The 23,854-nt window shown below is 47.4% G+C and overlaps 1 protein-coding gene across 4 annotated transcripts in view; it reads right to left on the reverse strand.

The window, feature by feature from the left end:
* LOC139233890 (CDGSH iron-sulfur domain-containing protein 3, mitochondrial-like) overlaps positions 1-11,555 on the reverse strand; it is a 100,059-nt gene extending 88,504 nt beyond the window's left edge. For 2 of the 4 annotated variants that reach the window (XR_011588233.1, XM_070864530.1), the window contains exon 1: positions 11,023-11,312. Coding sequence is in view for 3 of the 4 variants with exons in the window: in XM_070864530.1 (XP_070720631.1) it covers positions 11,023-11,073 (51 nt within the window). In the remaining variant the exon portion in view is untranslated. Of the gene's footprint in view, positions 1-11,022; positions 11,313-11,479 lie in introns of those variants that run through there. The other 2 variants (XM_070864533.1, XM_070864531.1) reach the window with 2 other exon arrangements.
* Positions 11,556-23,854: the final 12,299 nt, after the last annotated feature.

Genomic DNA, 23,854 nt, shown 5'->3' on the forward strand with positions numbered 1-23,854 from the left:
CCTTGACTGCAGCGAAGAATCCTCGCATATCGTGGCTGTCGACCAGTTGTTGTATCTCCTGTGCTTTCTCCATCCACCACCTGTTCTTTAGGTTTCGAGTTTTTTGTTGGACCTGAGCCTTGAGCCGTCTGTAATGTGTTTTGCAGCTCCCGAGTTGGGCTGTTGCTTGAGGCTCAGAAATGCTTTGCACTTGCAATCTATTAGTTCTTCGATCTCCTGATCATTTTCATCAAACCAGTCCTGGTGTTTTCTGATTGAGTGACCAAGTGTCTCTTCACAGGCACTGGTTATAGAGGTCTGGAGGGCAGACCAAGCACTATGGGGATTCAGCATCTTAGGGTCATCAAGGCACGCCAGATTGGCTGTGAGGCGCTGGCTGTCTTAGCTGGGTCTCTAAGTGCCCCGGCATTAACTTTTTTGTGGAACTGCTTCTGCTGTCCCCTCTGTTTTGGGGCAATGTTAATGTTGATGATGGATCGGATTAGGCGGTGGTCCGTCCAGCAGGCGTCAGCTCCTGTCATGGCACGGGTGATGCGCACATCCTTGCGATCCCTGGCTCGGACGATGACATAGTCAAGCAGGTGCCAGTATTTGGAGCGAGGGTGTTGCCACGATGCCTTGTATTTGTCCCTCTGGCGGAACAGAGTGTTGGTGATGAGGAGTTCATGTTCTAGACATTTTGTCAGGAATAGGGTACCGCTGGAGTTGGCTTTCCCTACCCCCTCTCTGCCAATCACGCCTCCTCAGAGGGCTGTGTCTTTGCCAACCCTGACATTAAAATCACCCAAGAGGATCAATCAGTCGCCCATGGGGACACGGGACAAGGATGTCTCGAGGTTGGAATAAAATCCCTCTTTAGCCTCATCCATTGCATCGAGTGTAGGGGCGTGCGCACTGATGACTGGCACATTGGTTCCGAGATAGGGTGATACGGAGAGTCATAAAGCGTTCGTTAACCCCACAGGGGGAGACTTTGAGGCGGTCAACTAGCTCATTCTTGACGGCAAAGTTGACTCCATGAAGGTGGCGTTCTGCCTCTGGTTTCCCTTTCCAGAAGAAGGTGTAACCTCCACCATGTTCCTTCAACTGGCCTTCCCCTGCCCGCCGGGTCTTGCTTAGGGCGGCGATGTCAATGCCGAAACGTCTGAGTTCCCGGGCAACTATGGCAGTGCGGCGTTCCGGCCTGTTGCTGTTGGGATTGTCCATGAGGGTCCTGACGTTCCAGGTCCCGAACTTCATACTGACGAAGTGGAAGACGCCTGTCCGTGAGTTCTTTTAACGTGGGGTGGCTGCTGTACACCGGCAACCACACGGGCTTAGCTGAGCAAGGTCTTGGTCCTGTGGCAAGGGGGTCCAAGACAACTGGAGGCCAGGCACAGCTCTATAAACCTAATTGCCTACGGCGAAGTGTTGGCCGCAAGCTCGGCACCGGGTAGCGCCATTGATGGTAGACGACCCGAGGCTAGGTTGGGGGGCAGGCTTTAGGAAGGTGACTTCCAAAGTTATTTTAAAAGTTAAAAGTTGATAAAGATTCCCAATTTATTTCAAGAGTTTCTAAGGGTTGCCGCGTTTCCCAAATTACAACAATGACTACACTCCAAAAGTACTTCATTGGCTGTAAAGCTCTTTGAGATGTCCGGTGGTTGTGAAAGGCGCTATATAAAAGCAAGTCTTTTCTTTTCCCACCTATGGCCGCTACAGCATTCTGATAACCAATAATACAAATATTGAAGGATAAATGATTGACAGTAGTCTTTTTAACAGATATGTAAATAATTTCAGGTGCGTATACACTACTCTATAAGGAAGATCATAACTCACCTAGCTTGATTGACAGCTAATGGTGAATCGGGTTTGCTGTGGCAATCTATTAACAAAAGAGTACCATAGAATCATAGAATGGTTATAGCACGGAAAAAGGCCATTCGGCCTATCGGACCCATGCCGACTCTGAGCTAGTCCCGCTCCTCTGCCCTTTCCCCGTAGCCCTGCAATTATTTTTCCTTCAGATACTTATCCAATTCCCTTTTGAAAGCCATGATTAAGTCTGCCTCCACCACCTCTCAGGCAGCGCATTCCAGATCCTAATCACTTGCTGCGTAAAAAAGTTTTCTTACATCGTCTTTGGTTCTTTTGCCAATCACCTTAAATCTGTGTCCTCTGGTTCTCGATCCTTCCGTCAATGGGAACAGTTTCTCTCTATTCTATCCAGACCCCTCATGATTTTGAACACCTCTATCAAATCTCCGCTCAACCTTCTCTGCTCTGAGGAGAACAACCCCAGCTTCTCCAGTCTATCCACATAACTGAAGTCCCTCATTCCTGGAACTATTCTTGTTACTACATTACAACAGTGACTACACTTCAAAAGTACTTCATTGGCTGTAAAACGCTTTGAGACGACCGGTGGTCATGAAAGCGCTATATAAATCCAAGTCTTTAATCTTTTCTGCACCCTCTCTAAGGCCTTCATATTCTTTCTAATTGGACACAGTACTCCAGTTAGGAGCCCAGTACACTCAGTTCTTGTAATAAAATTATTTTTTTGAACCTAGAAATTAATATTAGCAATTATTTTAATGTGTTTTGATGATATTCTTTTCTCTGCTATTTTAACACAGGAGTTAACCCACTTATTTTAAAACGGGCAACTTCTTCAATAAATAACAGAAAGGAATTTCATACAAAAGGCATTGGGGCCAAAATTGCCCCAGTCCATAAGGCCTGTTACCACCGCAACATTTGGTGGAATGGCTGCCGATCATCCAATTGCACTCCCGAGTTTTCCCGCCGGTGCCCCGATCCCCCCCTTACTGCTCCGCTGCTGCCGATCCATCTTAAGCGCGTCATCACCGAGCGTACCGCCGATCTAACCGCCCCCCCCCCCCCCCGATGGTGACACTCCCCTCGGAAAATCTTTGGCCGGCCCGGCGGTGCCAAAACAACCTTTTCCCAGTGGTCCAGTGAGGCTGTGGCCTTCTGCAACGGCAGTGCGACTTCCCTTAAAGGGGAGGGCGCACTGCTGCTATGTTTTTTTTTTGTTGGCCTGACAAATATGCCTCCCAGGTTCAGCCGGGCCGCCAACAGGTAGCCTGGTAACCTCTCTTAAGTGAAGGGGAGAGCCGTGGTGACGTGTCGCATGATGATGTCACCGCGGCAGAGATTCCGCACCGCACCCAACGTCCGTGCCTCAGGTGTAGTCACCGCCCCCCCATTTTAATCAAGTTCCGGATCCACGGGGGAAAAAAAACAACAAAGTGCCGAAGGTCGCGCAAGAGGCGACCTGAACGGCAGCTAGGGTAAAAATCATCGAAACGGGGTGGGAATGCCACGTTTCGGGCGGGGGGCAATTTCTACCCCATTGAGTGTTTGCCTGATTAACGTAGGAACAGGAGGAGGCCATTCAGCCCCTCGAGCCTGTTCTGCCATTCAATGAGATCATGGCTGCTCTATATCTTAACTCCATCTACCACCCCTCCCACCCCTCATTGATTTCATAACCATTAAGTCGGGACATGAAAGGCGCTATAAAAATGCAAGTTCTTTCTTATTTCTAGGCAGTGAGCGTTGTCTGGCTATACAATTGGAGCGAGGGTGGTGAGCTGAGATGGACTTTGTCCACACTTGACATAGCAGCACAGCAATTCCATTCGGGGTCACTGGATGCCGGTGAAGGCTTGGGACTCTCTTTAGTGCTGGGACACCTAGTCCAATTATAGGGTTCCAACCACTGCTTCGACTGAAATTAGTTACCTACAGCACAGACTACAGATCAGTCCTGCATGATCTGTTGGACTTTGTTGGATAATTGGCAGCAGATTTACTCGGCGAGATATTGGCAATCTATATTTTCTTTGTTTTGCTTTTTCTCTGTGCGAATGTCCTGTTTTTATTACTGGATTGCTGTTCAGCACAAATGCAGCGATCAGAGTGCACAGAATGAATAACGACAATAAAACCCTAGGAAGACCTAGGGGGAAAAAAGAAAGACTTGCATTTATATAGCTCCTTTCACGACCACCAGACACTCAAAGCACTTTACAGCCATTGAAGTACTTTTGGAGTGTAGTCACTGTCATAATGTGGGAAACGCAGCAGTCAATTTGCGCACAGCAAGCTCCCACAAACAGCAATGTGATAATGACCAGATAATCTGTTTTAGTGACGTTGATTGAGGGATAAATATTGGCCCCAGGACAATGGGGATAATTCCCACTGCTCTTCTTTGAAATAGTGCCGCAGGATCTTTTACATCCACCTGAGAGAGCAGACGGGGCCTCGGTTTAACGTCTTATCCAAAAGACAGCACCTCAGACAGTGCAGCACTCCCTCAGTACTGCCCCTCCGACAATGTGGCACTCCCTCAGTACTGCCCCTCCGACAGTGCAGCATTCCCTCAGTACTGACTCTCTGACAGTGCAGCGCTCCCTCAGTACTGACTCTCTGACAGTGCAGCGCTCCCTCAGTACTGACCCTCCGACAGTGCAGAGGACATTGCGACACGTGGGGCAAAACAACAAAAAAGCCAAATTGTGACTTCCTTACACTATGGGCCGGATTTTGTGGTGGGTAATGACAGTCAGCGTTGGCAGTCATTAATGCCTCTGAAACTGACCGTAACTTCAGAATTCAGCGCACACGCAGATGAAAGCGGACATCCTGGAGTTCTGGTCACTCGTTCCCTGCTCCGCCATAGGTTGAACTCCACCGAGCCGGCAATCACAGAACTGACGAAAACTTCCTTTTTTCTGCTCTAATATGTAAACCTACGTAAACTAGAAGTGATCCAAAACCTGGCTGCCCGTGTCCTAACTCGCACCAAGTCCCACTCACCCATCACCCCTGTGCTCGCTGATCTACATTGGCTTCTAGTTAAGCAACGCCTCGATTTCAAAATTCTCATCCTTGTTTTCAAATCCCTCCATGGCCTCGCCCCTCTCAATCTCTGTAATCTCCTCCAGACCCACAACCCCCCCCCCTCCCCCCCTCCCCCCGTAATATCTGCGCTCCCCCAATCCTGTCCTCTTGAGCATCCCTGATTATAATCGCTCAACCATCGGTGGCTGTGCCTTCTGTTGCCTGGGCCCCAAGTTCTGGAACTCCCTGCCGAAACCTCTCCGCCTCTCAACCTCACTCGGCTCCCCTTAGACGCTCCTTAAAACCTCTTTGACCAAGCTTTTGCTCTAATTTCTCCTTATGCGGCTCGGTCAAATTTTTATCTCATAATAATCCTGTGAAGTGCGAAAGGCGCTATATAAATACAAGTTGTTGTTGTTGAACTGACTATGGTTCTATCAGCAACGCACCATCAACATTCCAAAATAGCAATGAGATGAATGGCCAGTTATGTTTGGGAGGTATTTGATTGCGGGAGGAATCCAGGGAACTCGTTGTTCCTTAAAGTGCCACAGGATGATTAATGTCCATCTGAACAGTTTTCATTTTTTGCACTCAAAAGACATGCGCTCCATCACTCCCTGCACTTTTTCTCTCTGAGCATCTCGCCAATCCCAAATCAACCCAAGACTGGAATACTGTTTCCAATTTTTTCTACTCGTCGATGACTCCTAGTGAGGTTCATGGGCAATAGTTCAGCTTGATTCATGTGCAAATCAAGACCATGAATGTTGGTAGACTGTTTGGCCAAAGTGAAGTTGCACCAATACCTGATCCTGTGCTGGAACCACCATTCACACATCCTCGGCTTCGAGCACAGGGTTGCGATCAGCAGCAGAATTTTTCCCTAGGCGCACCAGGGCTGATTATAGCACCCTGACTACTGACTTGGTCAAGACCAGCTAACTCATTGCACCTGGGACATCCCTGCTGTGACTGGGTCCATGGGCACAACAGTGAAAGAAAAAAAAAGACTTGGATTTATATAGCGCCTTTCACAACCACCGGACGTCTCAAAGCACTTTACAACCAATGAAGTACTTTTGAAGTGTAGTCGCTGTTGCAATGTAGGAAAAAGCGTCAGCCAATTTGCGCACAAGCAAGTTCCCACAAACAGCAATGTGACGATGACCAGAAAATCTTTTTTTTTTTGTTATGATGGCCAGATAAACTGCTTTAGTTATGTTGGTTGAGGGATAAATATTGGCCAGGACACCAGGGATACCTCCCCTGCTCGTCTTCGAAATAGTGCCATAGGATCTTTTACGTCCACCCGAGAGAGCAGACGGGGCCTCGGTTTAACATCTCATCCGAAAGACGGCACCTCGGACTGTATCAGCCTAGATTTCTTTTGTGCTCAAGATCCTGGAGTGGGACTTGAACTCACAACCTTCTGACTCAGCTGACATTGGGTAACACACCTACCCACTAACAGCCATCAGCGATCACTTCTTACAGAAGGTAGTTACTGTCAGTAAATTCAGGGCCAGAATGATTTCTTGGATGAGTTTCGATCGCCTGCATAGGGCGGAGAGGAATTTCCCCCCCCAAATTGGTCTGTTTTTAAAAAAAAGTTTTATTTTGCCTCTCCCAGAAGATCACATGGTTTTAGATGGGGCGGAGAGTATATATTGTGATACACAAGGTACCCCAATTGTGTGGAATGGGCTTATACCTATCAGTCATTGTTCATATATATCAGAGGAGCTCTGTCATTGTGATTTATGGTATCTTCAATCGATTCCTAAACTGCTGGTAGACATGCAAGTGAAATCCTAAAATACATACAAGTCCCTTTACGACAAACAAGTTGCTATCCCACACCTTAAACTAGACTGTTTATCAGATTAAAAAGGGAACAAAGGTTACAGGCATTTGTATATTGTGACAGACTATCCTAAAAAGCTAACTCTTTATTGTCCTTGGTAACAATGTCAATAAAAGGCTGAGAGATATTGGTTGGGTGGGGAGCATGCACTCAAAATGAGGGAGCAGTGCTCTACCACACAATGTAGAGAGTGGGGTATTTAGTTCAAATGATCTGATCAATATTCCGAACCAACTTTTTTCCTGAATAGATCCCCAGCTCAATAGAACTTCCCGTTGCCCAGGTCTGATCATAATCATCGGCAGTCCCTCGGGAGTCTAGGATGACTTGCTTCCACAGTAAAAATGAGTACTCAGGTGACTGACATAACACCTCATTTTAAACGGTGGAAAATGCCTGTGCGTGAATTCTTTTAACATGGGGTGGCTGTTGCACACCAGCCACCACACGGGCTTGACGGAGCAAGGTCTTGGCCCAGTGGCAAGGGGGATCCAAGACGACTGGAGACCAGGCTCCGCCGCATGTGCCAATACACACACACAAACTCAAACATACTCCTACTGTCCTCCTTCCTTCCCACAGGACCTCTCTCTACACACTATATCAGCCATTTGATGTATTTTAGCCATGTTGTGTTAATAGCTCTAAAACCCTACAAGGGTTCATGTGCACAAATCTTTAAAAGTGTTTAAGTTATTTAAGAAAAGTGCCATCCTATGTTTGATAAATCGGGTGTCGAGCACAAATCATTGGTTAGGCTGCATTTAGAATATTGTGTCAAGTTTTGGGGCATTTTACTCTGGGACAGATGTCAAGGCCATGGAGCGAGGCAGAAGCGATGCACTGAGATGATACCAGGGACAAGAGGCTTTAGTTATGAGGAGAGAGAAAATTGGGCTCTTTTCATTACAACAAAGAAGCTTAAGAGATGTGAGGGGGGGGGGGGGGGTGGGAGGTGGGGTGCGGTGTTTAAAATGTTCGAGCACTCACTGACCTTCAGGATCTGTATCCGGGGAGAAGCTAATGGGTTTATCTTATATCATCTTTTGGTTATAAAGTGTGTTCATCGATGTGAGTATCTAGTGTCAGCATCAAACACTCTCCAGTCCGGGAAAGCACGGGATTAGATACAGAGTAAAGCTCCCTCTACACTGTCCCATCAAACACTCCCAGGGCAGGTACAGCATGTGTAGAGGGAGCTTTAATCTGTATCCAACCCATGCTGAACCTGCCCTGGGAGTGTTTGATGGGACAGTGTAGAGGGAGCTTTACTCTGTATCTAACCCGTGCTGTACCTGCCCTGGAAGTGTTTGGTGGGGACAGTGTACAGGAAGCTTTACTCTGTATCTAACCCGTGCTGTACCTGCCCTGGAGTGTTTGATGGGAACAGTGTAGAGGAAGCTTTACTCTGCATCTAACCCGTGCTGTACTTGCCCTGGGAGTGTTTGATGGGGACAGTGTAGAGGAAGCTTTACTCTGCATCTAACCCGTGCTGTACTTGCCCTGGGAGTGTTTGATGGGAACAGTGTAGAGGAAGCTTTACTCTGCATCTAACCCGTGCTGTACTTGCCCTGGGAGTGTTTGATGGGGACAGTGTAGAGGGAGCTTTACTCTGTATCGAATCCGTGCCAGCTCTGATACTGGGTAATGACACTACATGCTGTAGCACTAAGCCATACACACTAGAAGGTCTTGGATATGTTCCCTAGTATATTTTATTCGAGCCAATTGAGTGGCACCAACTTCCCCCAAAGCCGTAAAACGATGACCAGTTCCTGACAAGTGCGCCCTTCTATAAAGGGGGCAGGACTTCCGCGCTGGGTGCTAAAAGGGAGTTTCCATTTGTCGGGAAGAGCAAAACTCGAGGCCATCCTTATTAGATCGTCAGCAAGAAAATCCAACAGGGAATTCAGAAGAAACTTCTTCACCCACATTACAACAGTGACTACACTCCAAAAGTACTTCATTGGCTGTAAAGTGCTTTGAGACACCAGTGGTTGTGAAAGGCGCTATATAAATCAAAGTCTTTCATTTTCTCTTTCAAAGAGTGGTGAGAATGTGGAACCTGCTGCTGTAGGGAATAGTATCGATGCATTTAAGGGGAGGCTAGATAAACATTTGAAGGAGAAGGAAGTAGAGGGCTATGCTGATCGAGTTAGATAAGGTAGGATGGGAGGAGGCTCAGGTTGGGCCGAATGGCCTGTTTCTGTGCTGTATATTCTACGTCAAGGCATACGAGTACTGTGGTCAAAGTGTTCAGATGACAGGTGAACGAAGTCAAGAGAGGCATTGGATGGCATCGGGGGCATTACACAGAAACCTCATCACGTGTAGGAAGATCACAGAGGTCACAGGCCTTTGAGTAGTTGCAAAGCTATGGTCGAGATACCCAAATAATTTGAATTATACAAATCTCCTGTTCACAAAACAGTAGAATGTCTGAGGAAAACACTAATGTCAATGTTCGGGGCAATCAGGTGTTTAAAAAAAAACCAGTGGAATCCATAGAACAAACTTGTTTCCCCCCACCACCTCCAATGTTGCTCTCTCACCGTGACTCCCCCCAGACGTTCCACAAGTGTTAGACACCTGGCCATTATCCAGGTGTGAGCCTCGCCAGTGTGCATCAATAAGCTCCGAGAGAAGGACATCAGAGCTGAGCCCAATCCTGTCTTCACCCAGTGTCCAAACACGGGGAGGAGGTGGGGGGACGTGGGAGTACGGAGAGGGGAGAGGGAGGGGGTGAGGGAGAAGGGAGGGGATGAGGGAGGGGGAGGAGCAGAAAGAGGGGAAGAGAAGACGGAGGAGGGGTGATGGAGGAGGGGAGGAGAGAAGGAGGAGGGGAGGAGAGAAGGAGGAGGGGAGGAGAGAAGGAGGAGGGGAGGAGAGAAGGAGGAGGGGAGGAGAGAAGGAGGAGGGGAGGAGAGAAGGAGGAGGGGAGGAGAGAAGGAGGAGGGGAGGAGAGAAGGAGGAGGGGAGGAGAGAAGGAGGAGGGGAGGAGAGAAGGAGGAGGGGAGGAGAGAAGGAGGAGGGGAGGAGAGAAGGAGGAGGGGAGGAGAGGATGGAGTGGGCTACAGAGGGGAGAACGGAGGAGGGAGGACGTGATGGGGGAAGCGGAAATGTGGGGAGGTGGTGAAGGGGCTGGGGGAGGTGAAGGGGGTGGGGGAGGTGGAGGTCGAGGGAGAGGAGGACACCGTGGGGTAAGGAGGGGGAATGGAGGGGGCCGAGGAGATGAAGGGGGAGGAGGAGATGTGAAGAGCAGGTGAAGGAGGGAGGGGGAGATGGAGCGCGGTATGGAGGGGGGAACAGAGGGGGCAAGACGTGATGGGAGGGGGAAATGGAGGGGGAGGAGGACACGGAGTGGGGTAACGGTGGGGGGGATATAGGATTCAATGTACAATCAGGAGTGGGAGCCCTGGCCGAATTTACATTTCCCGAACACTCTCCACCCCTCCCATTGCCTCGAGTACAATCAGCCCGGTCAGTGCAACCTGGAACTCCAACCTGAGTTATATGGCTGAGACAGTGACCTTAACCCTTGATTTTACAATTGTCATTTAACAATCTCGTTTTAAATGAGTGAACACTGGCAATAAAATAATGCTGATCAGAAAATCAGGCGACTGCCTCTAAACCATGGGGACAGCATGACTTCAACCTCTCACTCTGGGGTTTGCTTTTCGAATCGAACTAAGCACTAACTTATCAGTTATAATGAATACAAAAAAAGCAAAACTTGCATTTATATAGCACCTTTCACACCTCAGGACGTCCCAAAGCGCTTTACAGCCAATGAAGTACTTTTGAAGTGTAGTCACTGTTGTAATATAGGAAACGCGGCAGCCAATTTGCACACAGCAAGCTCCCACAAACAGCAACGTGATAAAGACCAGATAATCTGTTTTTAATGATGTTGTTTGAGGGAAAAATATTGGCCAGGACACGGGGGATAACTCCTCTGTTCTTCTTCTAAATAATGCCACCCGAGAGAGCAGACGGGGCATCGGTTTAACGTCTCATCCGAAAAACAGCACCTCCGACAGTGCGGCGCTCCCTCAGCACTGCACTGGAGCGTGCCAGCCTAGATTTTTGTGGGCAAGTCTGCGGAGTGGAGGCTTGAACCCACAATTTTCTGACTTAGAGGAGAGTGGGCTTATTTTTAATCTATTTAAATCTATTTTTAATTAAAAAGGGCATTGAGAATAATGATCAAGGTGGCAGGGGAGGGGGAACAGATTAGCCAAGGATGAGGTTTTAACAAATATAGCCTATTGAACAGGTAAGCTGCAAACACTTACCTGCAGCGACATCGCGCGCTGCCCCAGACTCGCAGCTCGAAGACCATTCATTGTCGGAGCGTAGCCCAATTTCACCCTGAAAAGGTTTATCTGTGATCCTGTGTCAGTCAGGCAGCGCTGAAGATTAAATTGAAGCCGGAAGAAAAAGCTTGCAACCCGCCCCTTTTACTTCTTCTGGTTCCCGGGTCGGCAAAGCCCAGCTGGACAAAGTTCCCCCAAGATGTTTTTTTTAAAGGCTTTGCAGAATAAAGAGCGTTTCCCGGGGTAGCGGCGCTTGTCTTTACTTAAGTCTGTTAATTTAAAAAAAAAACCTTTTTCAATAAAATGCTCTCGCGACACTTTCCAACTTTAAATGCAATGCATGTCACGGTCCCTCGGTTTGCAAAAGGTTTCAGGAAGTATTATTTTACTGCATCAATGAAAGTTTGTTCTGCAATTTTAAGAGTGCACAGTTTACCTTGCACTTGTTCAGGCAAATTTTCCTCTTCATTTTTTTTTACAGCGAGTGCATGCACACCCCTGTAGCCAGCACGACAGAGGCTGCAAATAAAATTTACAAGGATGATATCAGAAGCCAGGGTACACCTATCAGGAAAGGATGATCAGGCTGGGTCTCTGGGCTGAGGGGTGACCTAATAAAGGTCTCTAAAATGATGAAAGGTTTTGATAGAGTGGATACAGAGAGACTATATTTCTACTTGTGTTCGGCTGTGGCTTAGTGGATAGCAGCTTTGCTTCTAAGTCAGAAGGTTCAAGTCCCACTCCAGCACAAAGTCCAGGCTGAGACTCCACTGCAATGCTGAGGGAGTGCTGCACTGTCGGAGGTGCAGTCTTTTGGATTAGATGTTAAAACCAAAGCTGCTCTTTCATGTGGATGTAAAAGATCTCACGGCACTATTTTGAAGAAGAGCTGGGGAGTTATACCCGGTGTCCTGGCCAATTACCTTCAATTAACATCACACTAAAACAGATTATCTGGTCATTATCACATTGCTGTTTGTGGGAGCTTGCTGTGCACAAATTGGCTGCTGTGTTAGCAACATTACAACAGTGACTATACTTCAAAAGTACTTCATTAGCTGTAAAGTACTTTGGGACGTCCTGAGGTTGCGAAACGGTCCTATATAAATAATGCATGTCTTTTCCGTTTAGCCTGATGTCAGTGGGGGTGGGTGGGCGTTGCTACAATTACCCTCAGCACCGCTAGGTGACAGAGGAGAAAATCAGCCATGGTTCATTCTGCTGAATGTGTGTGTGGACAAAAGGTGAAGACTTGGCTGTGATGCCCTATGTGGTTGAATAGCACCCTGACACGCACCGTCGAGGGTTGCACACCAAGAACCACTATCTGGCTGAGGTACCAGAGCACCACAGAGATGCCTGGAACCATTGCTCAGAACAAATCAGATAAATCAGATAAATTTGACACTGAGCCACAGAAGAAATTAACATCGCCCGCTTCCGCCCTGCCTCAGCTCTTCTGCTGCTGAAACCCTCATTCATGCCTTTGTTACCTCTAGACTTGACTACTCCAACTCACTCCTGGCCGGCCTCCCACAATCCACGCTATGTAAACTTGAAGTTATCCAAAACTCAGCTGCCCATGTACTAAGCCGCACCAAGTCCAGCTCACCCATCACCCCTGTGCTTTCTGACCTACATTGGCTCCCAGTTAAAGCCTCGATTTCAAAATTCTCATCCTTGTTTACAAATCACTCCATGGCCTTGCCCCCTTCCTATCTTTGTAATCTTTTTCAGCCTCACAATCCCCCCATCCCCCCGCCCCCCGAGATGTCTGCGCTCCTCAAATTCTGGCCTCTTGAACATCCCTCATTATAACTGCTCAACCATCGGTAGCCGTGCCTTCAGCTGCCTGGGCCCCAAGCTCTGGAACTCCCTCCCTAAACCTCTGCGCCTCTCTACCTCTCTTTCCTCCTTTAAGATGCTCCTTAAAACCTACCTCTTTAAACAAGCTTTTGATCATCTGCCTTAATTTCTTCTGTGGCTCGGTGTCAAATTTATCTGTGTGTCTGTAACACTGCTGTGAAGCGCCTTGGTACGTTTTACTACATTAAAGGTGCTATATAAATAAAAGTTATTATTATATTCTCTAGAGTTTAGAAGAATGAGAGGTGATCTAATTGAAACATACAACATTCTTACAGGGCTTGACAGGGTAGATGCAGGGAGGATGTTTCCCCCGAGCTGGGGAGTCTAGAACCAGGGGTCACAGTCTCAGAATAAGGGGTCGGCCATTTAGAACTGAGATGAGGAGAAACGTCTTCACTGAGAGAGTGGTGAATCTTTGGCATTCTCTACCCCAGAGGGCTGTGGATGCTCAGTCGTTGAATCTGTTCAAGACAGAGATCGGTAGATTTTTGGATATTAAGGGAATTAAGGGATATGGAGACATAAGAACATAAGAATTAGGAACAGGAGTAGGCCATCTAGCCCCTCGAGCCTGCTCCGCCATTCAACAAGATCATGGCTGATGATCATGACTCAGCTCCACTTACCCGCCCGCTCCCCATAACCCTTAATTCCCTTATTGGTTAAAAATCTATCTATCTGTGATTTGAATACATTCAATGAGCTAGCCTCAACTGCTTCCTTGGGCAGAGAATTCCACAGATTCACAACCCTCTGGAAGAAGAAATTCCTTCTCAACTCGGTTTTAAATTGGCTCCCCCGTATTTTGAGGCTGTGCCCCCTAGTTCTAGTCTCCCCGACCAGTGGAAACAACCTCTCTGTCTCTATCTTGTCTATCCCTTTCATTGTTTTAAATGTTTCCATAAGATCCCCCCTCATCCTTCTGAACTCCAACGAGTAAAGACCCAGTCTACTCAATCTATCATCATAAGGTAACCCCCTCATCTCCGGAATCAGCCAAGTGAATCGTCTCTGTACCCCCTCCAAAGCCAGTATATCCTTCCTTAAGTAAGGTGACCAAAACTGCACGCAGTACTCCAGGTGCGGCCTCATCAATACCCTGTACAGTTGCAGCAGGACCTCCCTGCTTTTGTACTCCATCCCTCTCGCAATGAAGGCCAACATTCCACTCGCCTTCCTGATTACCTGCTGCACTTGCAAACTAACTTTTTGGGATTCATGCACAAGGACCCCCAGGTCCCTCTGCACCGCAGCATGTTGTAATTTTTCCCCATTCAAATAGTATTCCCTTTTACTGTTTTTTTTCCAAGGTGGATGACCTCACATTTTCCGACATTGTATTCCATCTGCCATTTTAAACCTTAGCCCATTCGCTTAACCCATCTAAATCTCTTTGCAGCCTCTCTGTGTCCTCTACACAACCCGCTTTCCCACTAATCTTTGTGTCATGTGCAAATTTTGTTACATTACACTCTGTCCCCTTTTCCAGGTCATCTATGTATATTGTAAACAGTTGTGGTCCCAGCACCGATCCCTGTGGCACACCACTAACCACCGATTTCCAACCCGAAAAGGACCCATTTATCCCGACTCTCTGCTTTCAGTTAGCTAGCCAATTCTCTATCCATGCTAATACATTTCCTATGACTTCGCGTACCTTTATCTTCTGCAGTAACCTTTTGTGTGGCACCTTATCGAATGCCTTTTGGAAATCTAAATACACCACATCCATCGGTACACCTCTATCCATCATGCTCGTTATATCCTCAAAGAATTCCAGTAAATTAGTTAAATATGATTTCCCCTTCATGAATCCATGTTACATCTGCTTGATTGCACTATTCCTATCTAAATGTCCCGCTATTTCTTCCTTAATGATAGCTTCAAGCATTTTTCCCACTACAGATGTTAAACTAACTGGCCTATAGTTACCTGCCTTTTGTCTGCCCCCTTTTTTAAACAGAGGCGTTACATTAGCTGCTTTCCAATTCGCTGGTACCTCCCCAGAGTCCAGAGAATTTTGGTAGATTATAACGAATGCATCTGCTATAACTTCCGCCATCTCTTTTAATACCCTGGGATGCATTTCATCAGGACCAGGGAACTTGTCTACCTTGAGTCCCATTAGCCTGTCCAGCACTACCCCCCTAGTGATAGTGATTATCTCAAGGTCCTCCCTTCCCACATTCCCGTGACCAGCAATTTTTGGCATGGTTTTTGTGTCTTCCACTGTGAAGACCGAAGCAAAATAATTGTTTAAGGTCTCAGCCATTCCCACATTTCCCATTATTAAATCCCCCTTCTCATCTTCTAAGGGACCAACATTTACTTTAGTCACTCTTTTCCGTTTTATATATCGGTAAAAGCTTTTACTATCTGTTTTTATGTTTTGCGCAAGTTTACTTTCGTAATCTATCTTTCCTTTCTTTATTGCAGGAAAGTGGAGTTGAGGTCGAAGATCAGCCATGATCTCATTGAATGGTGGAGCAGGCTCGAGGGGCCGAATGGCCGACTCCTGCTCCTAATTCTTATGGTCTTACAAAAGGCGCTGTAGAAGTCTTGCCTTCTTCCTTATAGATGTTTCCTCTGTGTTTTCCCTGGCCTCTGAGCAGCTGATCTCTGATGGGATCGAGCAGTCAGCAAGCTCTGAGTTTCCTTCAGCTTCAACGCCAATGCTCTTGTTCAGAGCAACTAACAGGAGACTGCTTCAAGTGTGTGGCTCAGAGACGCCCACCTCTACCCTACTACTCTTATCCCAGCACCTCCCACTAGCAACCCGGCTAAGACTTGTCAACGTGAGCGAGAGAGAGCAAAGAAACATCCATCAGACGTGTGACTGATGAATTGGAGCAGGAGCTTGAACCCATGATCACTCAGGGTTAGGAAGTCAATGTTTTAAAAACTAAGGAACCAGGTGCCTCCCTGAGATTCCTGTATTAAAGATTGACCTTGGGTTTAAAAGCTAGATTTATAGTATTATAAATTATACTTGGACAAAACTAAAGAAAGACTTGCATTTAGATAGCGCCTTTCACGACCACTGGACATCCCACAGCACTTTACATCCAATGGAGTACGTTTTGAAGTGTAGTCACTGTTGTAATGTGGGAAACGCGGCAGCCAATTTACGCACAGCAAGCTTCCGCAAACAGCAATGTGATAATGAGCAGATAATCTGTTTTTAGTTATGTTGGTTGACGGATAAATATTGCCCGCAGGACACCGAGGATAACTCCCCTGCTCTTCTTCGAAATAGTGCCATGGGATCTTTTACATCCACCTGAGAGAGCAGACGGGGCCTCGGTTTAACATCTCATCCAAAAGTGACACCTCCGACATTGCAGTGCTCCCTCAACAAAAGGAGAAATAAATAAAGGAATTGCATAAATACTTGGAAAGGGAAAATTTGCAGGGTTATGGGGAAAGAGCAACAGAGTTGATGGCTCCTCCAGAGAGCCGGCGCAGGGACGAAAGGCTGAATGGCCTCCTTCTGCGCGGCATCATTGTAAGATTCTATGAATCGCTCTGTGAATTTTGCATGTTATGACAGCGCTCACTTCAGTTTGGCATAGTTACTATTATGTCCAGTCATTAGGTAAAGACTTGCATTTATATAGCGCCTTTCACAACCAAAGCACTTTACAGCCAATGAAGTACCTTTTGAAGTGTTGTAATGCAGGAAATGCAGCAAGGTCCCACAGAGATGTGATAATGACCAGATCGGCCGGTTTTAGTGATGTTGCTGTATGGGATAAATATTGTCCAGGACACCGGGGAGAACTCATGGAAACATAGGAGCAGGAGGAGGTTATTCAGCCCCTCGAGTCTGCTCTGCTATTCAATGGCTGATCTGCGACCTAACTCCATATACCCGCCTTTGGCCCATACCCTTTAATACCTTTTGTATTAACAGAAAGTTATTAATCTCTGATTTAAAATGAACAATTAATTTAGCATCAATTGCCATTTGCGGAAGCGAGTTCCAAACTTCTACCACCCGTTGTGTGTAGGAGCATCTCCTAATTTCACCCCTGAAAGGTCTGGCTCTAATTTTTAGACTATGCTCCGTAGTCCTAGACTCCCCAATCAGTGGAAATAATTTATCTCTATCTACTCTATCTGTTCCCCTGCGCTTCTTCGAAATAGTGCCATGAGATCTTTTACGTCTATCTGAGAGGGCAGACGGGACCTCGGTTTAACGTCTCATCCGAAACGAGGTACCTCTGACAGTGCAGCGCTCCCTCAGCACTCATCATCATAGGCAGTCCCTCATATCGATGATGACTTGCTTCCACGCCAAAAAGGGATGATTTCACAAGTGTTTTAATGAAGGACTTAATATTCCAGGTCCAGAACTACATCGTGAAGGGTGAAAGATGCCTGTGCGTGGATTTTTTTAACGTGTGGTGACCGTTGCACACCAGCCACCACACGGGCTTGACAGAGCTAGGTCTTGGTCCAGTGGCAAGGATTACCCAAGACTAACTGAAGACCAGCTCTGCTGCACAGACCGAGCGCGCTCACATATTGCAGTGTGGGCTGGCCCATGCTGCCCCTGGGCCCTCGCCTTTTCTAGGCCCCGGTCACTTCCCTCGACAAACTCTTGCCGCTCCTTCGCTCCTCCTGCTGTGCCTGCCCGCACTGCAATCAGCGACCTGGCTTTGCAGCCGTCGCCCTCCTGCAGCAGCATGCGCTGCTCTCTGCAGTGGTATGCCACCGCACGCTGCTCCCTCCAATGGCCCCGGCCCGCTGATGGTCTTGCAGGCCGGGACTGTGCCGATTTCCAGGCAGGGCCGTCGCACGCTGCTCCCTCCAACCCTATAGTTCCTGTATTACTTGTTCAGGTCTGTCTGTCACTGGGAGTGTCAGCCAAGATTTTTGTGCTCGAGTCCCTGGAGTGGGCTTTAAGCCTGTCACCTTTCTTTCTGAACAGTAAAAAAACCAAGAAATAATGTTAAAATGAATCCTAGCTTCCCGATGAATCAGTGGGTAAATGAGCCACAAATGGCGCGGTATTAAGCCTATGAGAACAAGAGAGTTCCAGCTTCAGTGCCTAACCTGTGTTGCGTTAGTTGTTCTAAGCCAATGCAACACTAGGGTTATTAAAACTGGTCTTAGTGCATCTAGGGAGGGCAAAAGATCAGGCAGGATTCTCACTCCGGGTCCCTCTCCAGTCAGTTTTGGTGGGAAGTGCACTTACATTAAGATTGGGTAAGTACAGTAGCGGATTTGACTGTGAATCCCCCAGTAGTCGAACAGCCGGCATCACGCACTGCACTCAGAGAGAAGAACATTGACCAACAGGCACCCAGCAGCCCTAGAACTGTCCTCACCTCAATTTTCCTACATTACAACAGTGACCACACTTCAAAAAATACTTCATTGGTTGTAAAGCGCTTTGGGACGTCCGCTGGTCGTAAAAGAAAGACTTGGATTTATATAGCGCCTTTCATGACCACCGGACATCTCAAAGTGCTTTGTAGCCAATTAAGTACTTTTGGAGTGTATTCACTGTTGTAATGTAGGAAACACGGCAGCCAACTTGCGCGCATCAAGCTCCCACAAACAGCAACGTGATAATGACCAAATCGTCTGTTTTTTTGTTATGTTGATTTATGGATAAATATTGGCCAGGACACCGGGCATAACCCCCCTGCTCTTCTTCGAAATAGTGCCATGGGATCTGTTACATCCACCTGAGAGAGCAGACGAGGCTTCGGTTTAACGTCTCATCCGAAAGACGGCACCTCCGACAGTGCAGCACTCCCTCAGCACTGCACTGGGAGTACCAAGCCTAGATTATTTTTGTGTTACATGTTGCATGGTCTTGAACCCACAACCTTCTGATTAAGAGGCGAGTGTGTGACACTACCCACTGAGCCACAGCTGACATAAGGCATTATATAAGTGTAAGTCTTTCTTTATTTTAGTGTACCAGAGGGAGTCAGCTTCAGGCGAACAGAAAATTGCAGGTAAAACTAATTTGTGTATATTTAAAAAAATATATAAAATATAAATGCAACTTAAAAAATTTTTTATTATGGCATTATACACGTTTGTAAAGCAGTCGTTTCTCAGTCTCATCTCATTACTGCAGCCAGAGTGCGTGTTGTCAATGCATTCTCTTTCCAAGCTGTCCATGGGCTGCTGATTTAAAACGCAGATAACCGCGAGGGCAGTCGCTTCCTCCTATTTTCATTCATGCTTCATCTGTCAAGGCGAGGAATGCGGGATCAAAGGGCATTACCTCATATTTATTGGCTCTCGGCCAGAGGCAAGAGATTTCGGCAGTGACGACGCTTAATACCACACCTTTCTTGTCCCTTTGTGCATTCAGGAGCAAGACCTTGAAAGAGAATACTCCCGGGTGCAGTGAGGTTTTTTAAATAATCCCCCTTATTTCCACCCCCCCCCCCTCCACCTCCAAGTGAGAAATGAGAAGCGAGTGGGCCAACAACCGGGAGGTTCATGCGAAAGGAATCTGTCGGCCTTCACAAATTTTCCCTGACAAAAAAGCTTTTCGACCTGAATAACCTTTACTTTGTTTGTTCTGCTGGTTCATGTTAGTTGTTAACAGGTGCAGTTCTCCCACCAGAAATAGTAAGCAGATGCTCGTGCCATTTATTTTCTTTGGTACCAAAAAAAAAGATGTGTCAGCAGCGTTACTTGTTGGGAAAGGGGCTGATGTTGCAGCCCATCAGAATACGCGTGGTCACCAGTAAAGAACCAGTGACCAAAGCGTGAGCGGCTGGAGAGAGCGCAGAACAGCAACGCTGTATGGGGCTGGAGGGTTCGGGGCACAGGAGAGGCGAGGGCCCAGGGGCAGCACGGGCCAGCCCACACTGCAATCTATGGATAGTAGAAGCATGCGTGCGCACTAGGTCCGTACAGCAGAGCTTGGTCTCCAGTCGTCTTGGTTAACCCTTGCCACTGGATCAAGACCTAGCTCTGTCAAGCCCGTGTGGTGGCTGGTGTGCAAAGGCCACCCCACGCTAAAAGAATCCATGCACAGGCATCTTCCACCCTTCAGTATGTAGTTCGGGACCTAGATTGTCAGGTCCCTCATTGAAACACCTTTGAACTCATCCCTTTTTGGTGTGGAAGAGATTCATCCTCGATACGAGGGACTGCCTAATACTAATACTAGAGGGCTGGAGCCAGGGAGCCCGAGGTACAGGGTCAGTGTTTTATGGACAAGTACGTGAGCTGCTCGAAGATTAACACACTCACCTACACCATGATGTCTGGAAAAAAAATAGAAAAAAACCCATAAAAAATAGATGCAGGAGTAGGCCATTCGGCCCTTCGAGCCTGCACCAGCATTCAATATGGTCATGGCTGATCATGCAACTTTATTACCCCATTCCTGCTTTCTCTCCATACCCCTTGATCCCTTTAGCCGTAAGGGCCACATCCAGCTCCCTTTTGAATATATCTAACGGACTGGCCTCAACAACTTTCTGTAGTAGAGAATTCCACAGGTTCACAATTCTCTGAGTGAAGAAGTTTCTCCTCATCTCGGTCCTAAATGGCTTACCCCTTATCCTTAGACTGTGACCCTTGGTTCTGGACTTCCCCAACATCAGGAACATTCTTCCTGCATCTAACCTGTCCAATCCCATCAGAATTTTATATGTTTCTATGAGATCGCGGCTCATTCTTCTAAATTCCAGTGAATATAAGCCTAATCGATCCAGTCTTTCTTCATATGTCCGTCCTGCCATCCCGGAAATCAGTCTGGTGAACCTTCGCTGCACTCCCTCAACAGCAAGAATGTCTTTCCTCAGGTTAGGAGACCAAAACTGCACACAATACTCAAGGTGTGGTCTCACCAAGGCCCTGTACAGCTACAGTAAGACCTCCCTGCTCCTATACTCAAATCTCCTCGCTATGAAGGCCAGCATGCCATTAGCTTTCTTTATTGCCTGCTATACCTGCATGCCTACCTTCAATGACTGATGTACCATGGCACCAGGGAGAGAAGACCTGAGAGAGGAAGGGGGTCAGTGGGAGCATGTGTGTGTGCGTGTGCATGCTAGGCCCATGAAGCAGAGCCTGGTCTCCAATCATTTTGGAGCCCCTTGCCATTGGACCAAGACCTTGCTCCGTCAAGCCCGTGTGGTAGCCAGTGTGCAACGGCCACCCCACGTTAAAATGATTCAGGCACAGGCATCTTCCACCCTGTAAACTGAAGTTCAGGCCCTGGAACATCAGGCCCCACATTAGTCTCAGCAGTCACTTTAGAACTCACCTTAGAATGGAAGCAAGTCATCCTCGACTGCAGGGGGCTGCCTAAGAAGAAGACATTGGTGCATTAAACAGTTTGCCTTGGTGAGCATTTGGCTTGCATTTCTATCGTGCCTTTCACAACCTCAGGACATCCCAAAGCGCTTTACAGCCAATGAGGTACTTTTCAAAGTGTAGTCACTGTTGTAATGTCGGAAACACATGGTAGTCAATTTGCGCACAGCAACGCAATAATGACCAGATCATCTGTTTTTAGTGATGTTGATTGAGGGATAAATATTGGCCAGGACACTGGGGATAACTCCCCTGCTCTTCCTCGAAATAGTGCCATGGGATCTTTTTACATCCACCTGAGAGAGCAGACGGGGCCTCGGTTTAACGTCTCATCCGAAAGACGGCACCTCCGACAGTGCAGCACTCCCTCAGTACTGCAGTGGGAGTGTCAACCTAGATTTTTTTGTGCTCAGATCCCTGGAGTGGGACCTGAACCCACAACCTTCTGACTCAGAGGCAAGTGTGCTTCCCACTGAGCCACAGCTGACACTCTGAGAAGGTGGAGAAGTAATGATGGGTTCGAGGCAATGTTCGCACGGAGTTGCGCGGAAGGTCTGGAGGTCCCAGCTCATACGGGGAAGAAACTGTGCACAAACGGAGATGTTGAATGGACCGCGCAGCCAGTTAAAGGGACCACCTGTGAATAACAAATTAGCGGGAAGATTGGTTGGAAGCAAGAATGGCTAGGAATAATGAAAGATGGCGTAAGTGGGTGACAGGAAGGGGAGGAGGCTGGAAAGAAGGGGCAGAAGGAAAAAAAGGAGATCGAGGTATTACAGGAAAGATGTGATTGCACTAGAGAGGGTGCAGAGGAGATTTACGAGGATGTTGCCTGAACTGGAGAATTTTAGCGATGAGGAAAGATTGGAGATGCTGGGGTTATTTTCTTTGGAACAGAGGGGAGATTTAATTGAAGTGCATAAAATTATGAGGGGACTAGAAAGAGTGGATAGGAAGGTCCTATTTCCCTTAGCAGAGGGATTTTAAAGTAGTTAGTGGAAGGATTAGAGGGGAGAAGAAGAAACATTTCTTCCCCCAGAGGGTGGTGGGGGCCTGAAAGGCTGGTAGAGGCAGAAACCCTCACCACATTTAAAAGGTACTTGGATGTGCACCCTGAAGTGCCGTAACCTACAGGGCTAGGGACCAAGAGCTGAAAAGTGAGATTAGCCTGGATAGCTCTTTTTCGACCGGTGCGGACACGATTGGGCCGATTGGCTTCCTTCGGTGTCGTAATTTTTCTATGATTCTATGATAAATAGCAAGCTCAGGTCTGGAGCATGTAATGGACACAGGGAGTTTTACAGAGGCATGACAAAGATTAGGAGATACATGTTCTGGTCATAAACAGAGGAACCTTTCCTCTTACTGCAGGTGCCTTGTACCAGATGTATCAAAAATTGTTACGCTCAGTACTCTCGGCACTTTACTGTTACAGTATCTAATTAACCGTCAGCCTGCAGGTGCTGACATTCACTGGATCAGCAATCTCAACAATAACAACAGTAACTTGTATTTATATAGCGCCTTTAACGTAGTGAAACATCCCAAGGCGCTTCACAGGAATGTTATGAGGCAAAAAATTGACACCGAGCCACATAAGGAGAAATTAGGGCAGGTGACCAAAAGCTTGGTCAAAGAGGTAGGTTTTAAGGAGCGTCTTAAAGGAGGAGAGAGAGGTAGAGAGGCGGAGAGGTTTAAGGAGGGAGTTCCAGAGCTTAAGACCTAGGCACAGCCGCTAATGGTTGAGCGATTATAATCAGGGATGGTTAAGAGGGCAGAATTAGAGGAGCGCAGACATCTCGGGGGGGGGGGGGGTGGCTGCATGAGATTACAGAGATAGGGAGGGGCGAGGCCATGGAACGGTTTGAAAATAAAGATGAGAATTTTGAAATTGAGGCGTTGCTTAATCGAGAGCCAATGTAGGTCAGTGAGCACAGGGGTGATGGATGAGCGGGACTTGGTGCGAATTAGGATACAGGCAGCAAGAGTTTTGGATGACCTGAAGTTTACGTAGGGTAGAATGTGGGAGGCCAGCCAAGAGTGAGTTGGGGTAATTAAGACTAGAGGTAACAAAGGGATGGATGAGGGTTTCAACAGCAAATGAGCTGAGGCAATGGCGGAGACGGGCGATGTTTGGGGGGTGGAAATAGCCGGTCTTAGTAAACATGAAGCATCACAAAACAAGGATCACAAATTCAACAGAAGTTGCCTCTTTCTTTAATAAAGTTTATCTCCGATCTTTCATCGAGGCTCTCCCTCCCTATGCCTCGCTCTCTCTGTCTACGCTCCTTCAGTGGGTCTATCCCTCTGGTTAGGCTGCAGGAGAAGAAAGACTTCCATTTATATAGCACCTTTCCCGACCACTGGACGTCTCAAAGTGCTTTCCAGCCAATGAAGTACGTTTGGAGTGTAGTCACTGTTGTAATGTGGGAAACGCAACAGCCAATATGCGCACAGCAAACTCCCACAAACAGCAATGTGATAATGACCAGGTAATCTTTTTTTTATGTTGATTGAGGGATAACTCCCCTGCTCTTCTTCGAAATAGTGCCATGGGATCTTTTACATCCAGCTAAGAGGGCAGACAGGGCCTCGGTTTAATGTCTCCTCTGAAAAAAAGAGGGTAGTTAGAAGTTTTGGG

The sequence above is a fragment of the Pristiophorus japonicus genome, chromosome 21, assembly GCF_044704955.1.
Source record: "Pristiophorus japonicus isolate sPriJap1 chromosome 21, sPriJap1.hap1, whole genome shotgun sequence".
Classification (NCBI taxonomy): Eukaryota; Metazoa; Chordata; class Chondrichthyes; family Pristiophoridae; genus Pristiophorus; species Pristiophorus japonicus.